Here is a 6,913-nt window from a genome sequence, read left to right as displayed (position 1 = left end):
TGTCCATGACCATGTCCAAGCATACCCTACAGCCTATGTAAACATTAAGGTGGGAAATGAAGAGCATAGTTTGTTGGTAGGCATCAGCAAAAATTTGCCTAAAGATGTTAGCATAGTTTGTTGGTAGGCATCAGCAAAAATTTGCCTAAAGATGTTAGCATAGTTTGTTGGTAGGCATCAGCAAAAATTTGCCTAAAGATGTGATTCTTGGTAGAGATTTTCCCAATGTTGAACTGTTGTTAACAGTGATAAGACCCATGACGTTCATAGCTTGGTCATAACTATAGGGCTCAGGCTAGGAATGATAGGCTTACAGAAGAGAAAGAATTGAAAGAAGAAAAGGCTTGTGGCATAGTTCCCAGGCAGTTAGATGAATCAAACATTTCCAATTTTAAGAATGAATTTGGACATTTGGATGGACAAATGTTTATGGAAAATCCTCCTAAGGAGGTGGTTTATAAGACTAGGAGTGAAAAAAGTAAGGTTAGGAAAGAGTTTGCAAAGAAAGAGGAAACTAAGTCTAGTCAGAAGGGAGAGTTAGATATGTTGGACATAAGTGTAGATAAAATTAAAGAGTATCAGATCAAGGATAGAACCTTGGATCCTCTTAGAAAACAGATGTTAGTAGACAGGAAAAGAGGAGATAGTCTGTAAAGAGGGCGTCTTATTCAGACAAGTTTTCCCTAAAATCCAGTCTGAACCAGTAGAACATTTAGTGGTTCCAAAACCGTGTCGTAACCGTGTGTTGAAAGTCTTCATGATATTCCACTGGCAGGTCATGTGGGTAGAAAGAAGACGCTAGACAGGATCAAACAGCGATTCTTTTGGCCTTGAGTTAGAAAGGATGGGGCAGAGTATTGTAGCACTTGTGAGAGTTGTCAGAAAACTTCAAAGTTTAAGACTAAGTTTAAGGCCCCGATGGTTCCAATGCCCATAATTACAGTAGCGAACCATTTCAACGGATTGCTATGGACATTGTTGGTCCACTGGAACGCAGTAAGTCAGGGAATAAGTATGTTCTTGTCATATGTGACTTTGCAACTAAATATCCCGAGGCTATTCCGCTGAGAAGCATCAAATCTACAAAGATAGCTGATGAGTGGTTAAGTTGTTTTCTAGAGTAGGGGTGCCTAGAGAAATTTTGACTGATCAAGGGTGAAACTTTACCTCTAAATTGTTGAGTCAGATTTATAAATTATTGTTGATTAAAGGTCCGACTACTTCTCCATACCATCCACAAACAGATGGATTGGTCAAGAGGTTTAATGGTACTTTAAAGTCAATGATTAGGAAGTTTGTTAAGGAAGATCCCCAGAATGGCACAAGATGCTTTCGTATTTGCTGTTTGCTTATAGGGAAGTTCCACTGGAGTCCACAGGGTTTTCCCCATTTGAGTTGTTGTATGGTTGGAAGGTGCGGGGTCCACTTGATGTAATGAAAGAAATGTGGACGGGCACAGTGACAGGCTGTCAGAGCATTGTGTCACACGTCGTTAAGATGAGAGATAGATTAGCCTCAATGAAAGATTTAGTAAGGGAAAACATAGAGCAGGCTCAGAAAAGCAGAAACAAACATACGACCATAAGTCAGTTTGTAGAGAGTTTAGTCCAGTTGATGAAGTTTTGTTGCTCTTACCATCTAGTAGCAATGCGTTAGAAGCAAAGTGGCAGGGTCTATACAAGATTTCAAGAAAGATGGGCCCAGTAAACTATGATGTAGAAACTAATGACAAACGGAAAAAGTCAAATATCTATCGTGTAAACCTCCTTCAGAAATTTAATCGTAGACCTATTGAGGCTATGATAGCAATAACTGAAGTATGTGGACAGGAAGAAGGTTAGGATAGGGATGTTACTTGGTCAAAGGGTCCTAGTTCTAATTTGGATTTAGATTATGGTGAAGGGTTAGAGGAAGCGCAGCTTCAAGATTTGGCTGAAGCGTTTTCAGAGTATGAGTCAGTGTTACAGGATAGGCCTGGGAAAACTACAGTGATAGAGCATGATATTGAAATGGAACAAGGAGTGCATCCAGTTTGACAAAAGGCATCCAATTCCACAGGCTAAGATAGATAAAGTAAGGGAAGAGGTAGAATCTATGTTGGAACTTGGGGTAATAGTAGAATCTAACAGCCCTTGGTCTTCTCCTTACCTAATGGTACCAAAGCCTGATGGTACAGCTCGCTTTTGCGTAAGTAGTTTGAGCAAGTTTGATGCATATCCTATGCCAAGAGTAGAAGAGATAATAGGTGGAGTTGGTCCAGCTAAGTTCATAACTAAGTTAGATTTAAGCAAGGGTTACTGGCAAGTTCCCTTAACAGAAAGGTCAAAGCAATACACAGCTTTCTCAACACCTTTTTGTACCAGTTTCAAAGAATGATGGATCATCTGTTGCGTGGAAAAGAAGGCTATGCAGCAGCCTATATGGATGATCTTGTGATCTTTAGCCCAGATTAGGGAAGTCATGTCCATCATATCAGAGAAATATTTCAGATCTTCAAGCAGGCCAACTTGACAGTAAAATCAAGCAAGTGTAGTTTTGCACATAGCAAAGTGCATTATTTGGGGTATGTAGTAGGAGAGGGGATGGTGCGACCTCAAAAGACTAAAGGTAGAAGCGGTAGTAAATTGGGAGCAAACCAAAAACTAAGAAGGATGTCAAACCTTTCCTTGGGTTGACAGGGTACTACCGTAAGTTTATCCCTAACTATGCTGACATTGCAGCTCCTCTGACTGATCTGACGAAAAAGAAATTACCAGATAAAATTAAGTGGATGCCTGATTGCGAGGAGGCATTTGTAAAGCTGAAAACAGCATTGTGTTCTGGTCCGGTTTTAAGAAACCCAGACTTTAATGCAGAGTTCATTCTGCACACTGACGTGTCAGGTGCAGTGCTCAGTCAGTCAGGCCCTGATGGTACTGACCATCTTGTGTTGTAACTTAGTTGTAAGATGCTACCAAGGGAGCGAAATTATGCAACTATCGAGAAGGAGTGTATAGTCATAAAGTGGGCAGTAGAAAGTCTACAGTAGGAAGTTTAAGATAGCGACTGATCATCAGCCACTAAAATGACTGAATGAATGAGGGACACCAACAAAAGACCCACTTGCTGGAGTCTTGATTTGCAACCTTATTGCTTTACAGTGGTGCATAGAAGGGGTATTTCCAACAGTAATGCTGACGGCTCTCCCGTAAAACTTAATGTTACAGCACAGTTTATAAATGTTTGGGAAAAAAAAAAAAAAAAAAATAACAGTTGTTTGAAGTTTGCCTCTTAAATGTACGAAATCTATATTTTGCTTTTCTAATGATGTTGTTGTCATTTAGTTTATGTGATTGTGTATTTCTACAGTGTACAGTATATTCAGTTACAAGTTAAAGATACTGTATATTTTCATTCATAAGAGAGTATTTTGTTGTGGAAAAGGTTAGTTTTATAAAGCCACATAAACCAGGCTCTCAAAACGGAAGTTTTGAGCTCAGAAAGAGGGGGGAGGGGAGTGTAATAAATTACCATTCCTTGCCTTATTTTTATTATTTAACATATTTAATACATAGAACATTCTAGAATTACATTTAATTCACCAAATAAACAAGTGTAAACCACATTGGTAATTATAAGAACACATGACACCATGTAGAATCCAAGAGTAATATTTGGAAGTTTCTGGAATTTGGGAACTGTAGAGGAAATATGGAATGCTCTTGAATGCTCTCGAGTTCTACAGTAGGGCTAATATATATAAGGTGAGAGCTTAGTCTTTTGAAAAAAGCTCTTTTTGAAACACATGTTAATGTGAATAATGATACCGGATTCTTGTTGGAGTTTATACAGAACAAAAGTTTATGCGAGAGTTGTGTTACAACGTTGTGAGCTGTATTTGTATTTTATATGTCAAAGAGGGATTCCTATTCATTGCTTTACAGCTCGGAAATATGTCAAATAGGAATTCATGACACTATTTTAAGATAAATATGAGAAATCTGGACCCATTTTTCAAAAGTGGACTCATTTTGCATAAAACTGCATAATTTGGACAAATTCTTTGTGAACCCATTACAAAAATTGTGTGGGACTGTCCCAATAGCTGGCTACGGCATTGATTACCAAATAAAACACCAAATGTAAAAAACAGAACTCAATATGAACTAAATATGATATATTTGAGGGGAATGGTGAAATCTATTGCCCTGAGGTGATGTGGAGGCCGTAGTCTATCTTCCCGAGGGCCCGAGGCAAAATGGGCTACGGTCCCTACATCACTGAGGGGCAATAGATTTTACCGTTCCTCGAATTTAGAGTAGTCAATATTTGTAGTTAGTGGTTTGGTGCAGTGTGAACGGTTTGGTTTCCCAAACTCGGGGTTGGGGTTTCAATCCCCTCGCTGTGTATTTCACTTGTGTCCTTGGGCAAGGCACTTTGTCTGCATTGCTTCTCTCCACCCAGGAGTATAAATGGGTACCTGGTAGGGTTAAATGCCAAAATCCGCTGAAGTAGGCGTTTAATCCAAATCTTGTCATAGAGGACACAGTCCCCTTTACCGTCAGCAGCGCGATGTAGTGGGTCTAGAGTTTGCACATGGCAACAGGTTAAAAAAGTACCATTTTTGTGGGGAATAGTACTTGCTATTGCCTGACTACTTACCCAATCAGATGCCTAGAATCTATGTATGAGGTGTATATATATATATATATATATATATATATATATATAAATTAAATAACAAATTAAACAGCATATACACTGTAACATAAGTTTCATAAATAACACTTGCACTTGAAGAGTCCAAGAATAAATGTATCTCAAAAAGGCATGCAAAATATGTCAAAGAATTATAAATCAAAACTATTAATCATGCAAGAAGGTAAAGCCAGCAAACCAACTTACATATTTTTATACCATTTGCATGGAATTCACATTTACATAGTGTCACCAGCATCTGCATGTATCATTGGCTGGTTGCCAAGATTTGACAGACCTAAGAGTAATCAAACACTTCATGAAATACTTAAGTCTGTGAAAGCATGAATGCATGATGCAAAATATATTTTTAAACTACGATTCTCATCAAGGTTGTTCGAAATACCACCTTATTAACATGTGGTGGCAAAAGTTTATAAAGTTTATAAATTTACAAATAATTTAATATTGTATATTACTAAAAGAAATATACAAGGTCTAACCCTGTGTATGTGTCTATTTGTCAGTCTTTCTATACCTTGAGTCAGAGTTAAAATGAGCATTTAGAAGCACAAAATTCTGTTGTCGAAACTTTCAAATTATATTAATTGATGGAAAGATACCGAAGACAAGATGGATACACATTACTACTTATAAGAATGTTCGGAATTCTGCAGGATATTCAGGGTGATTTGCCTCATGAATGTACTGTAAACAAAAACTATAATTTCCAAAACAATTTGTGTAGTATTACAATAATGCTGTATACCAAAATTTAGTCGTAGACAAAAATCTACAATTCACATAAAAACTAATACGATAACTACACATTCACATCAGCAACCTACTTTTCGCTGCTTTAGTGACCGTTTTCATGGCCTCCTTGACAATATGCTCAGCGATCTCAACATTCTGTGGCTCTACATTGTTAACATGCTCATCTACAGCGCCGCGCTCAACGACATCTAGCATTGGTTGGTTGCCAGGCGCCCCATCAATTATGTTAGAAATATCTAGAAACAGATTTTGGGTTGTGTTAGTATAGGATGCATACAGAAGGGTTATGGTATACAAATAATGAATGTTTATGAGCGCAATGGGAAGAATATTTTCATTATTTGAAAGATTGATTGATCCATTTAATGAGCGAGAGCCGAGTTGAATGGAACAGTCAATTTTTCAACGAATAAAAATATTCTTTCCATTGTGTGAATAAAAAACATTATTTGTTTTATAACACACCTAAAATAGATTCTTGTCATTTGATATAGGCCTATCATTCAAAAAATCTACCTTTTTTTTCTGAATGGAGATTCTCATCATTTAGCATTTTATGAAAAAAATCTACCCTATTTCTAAATGGAACAGTCCTGCATCTTTTTAACCAATCAAAAGACTGTATTAGGTTGAAGTCATATCGTTTCCTAGGCACCGTGCAATGGGCAAAAATGAATGGAAAGAATATGCACAGATGGAAATAAATTTCCATAATGAGTGACGAAATGGGATAAATAACCAATGTCACATGATACGAAATCCACCAATCAAATGACAGGGGTCTATTAGGTGTGTTATAATATATTATACTGTAAGCATGCACTATGTGTTATATTTGCTTAGAGAACTCAATTGCTAAATGAAGGTTGTAAACCTCATTGTATTTGTGCCTTTTTATAAGAAAGAAATGAACTTATTTCTGCAACAAGAGCCTTCTCAATTTACAGCTTTCCATTGAAAAATTTATAAGAAAATATAAACAATGAACAACAAACACCCTAATTATAAACAGTATCTGACAAAAAACACAATTAATTACAGAACAATGATTAGAGAACCAGCTTGCAATTTACTGAAATTTCTATTTTTATATTTGAATTTTATCATGTTAGCCTTTTGTTAATTAGGATAAATTTCAAATTTTCTTTTTTGTCTGTCTATCACGTTTTCATATGTGTATATGTGGCAAAGACAAGCCAAACCAGTCACTCGTAGGAAAAATCAATCTTTAGTTATTAATACAGTTTAACTGTACAATGAGAGCTATAAAATAGTAAAAAAATCATTTAAATCCGACACTTCGTTATGAAGTTACACAAGTTTAAACATACAGCTGCTTAAAGAACAATATTTGAGAAATCAGCCTTCAAAGTTTACGATTTTAGGCATTTCTTAGGCAGAAACCATCACCAAATCGTTAAAAATTGTTGTTTTAACATTGAAAATGAGGAAAATAACA

General features: G+C 36.6%; 1 protein-coding gene across 6 annotated transcripts in view; it reads right to left on the bottom strand.

Annotated features, from left to right (window-relative positions):
- LOC117105286 (protein YIPF3-like) overlaps positions 1 to 6,913 on the bottom strand; it is a 33,955-nt gene that overhangs the window by 19,449 nt on the left and 7,593 nt on the right. For 2 of the 6 annotated variants that reach the window (XM_033246396.1, XM_033246398.1), the window contains exons 9-10: positions 5,526 to 5,690; positions 4,885 to 4,975 (exon numbers count right to left, since the gene is read on the bottom strand). The exons of 2 other annotated variants lie outside the window; for them this stretch is intronic. In XM_033246396.1, the coding sequence (XP_033102287.1) occupies positions 4,917 to 4,975; positions 5,526 to 5,690 (224 nt within the window). In that variant the 3' untranslated portion in view covers positions 4,885 to 4,916. The remainder of the gene's footprint in view (positions 1 to 4,884; positions 4,976 to 5,525; positions 5,691 to 6,913) is intronic. 2 more of the 6 variants (XM_033246397.1, XM_033246399.1) reach the window with 2 other exon arrangements.

This window comes from Anneissia japonica, unplaced genomic scaffold, assembly GCF_011630105.1.
Source record: "Anneissia japonica isolate Jap-2015-1 unplaced genomic scaffold, ASM1163010v1 scaffold287726_len2788222_cov184, whole genome shotgun sequence".
Taxonomy (NCBI): domain Eukaryota; kingdom Metazoa; phylum Echinodermata; class Crinoidea; order Comatulida; family Comatulidae; genus Anneissia; species Anneissia japonica.
The sequence above is the reverse complement of the archived record's forward strand: the minus strand, read 5'-3'. Positions and strand labels throughout refer to the sequence as shown.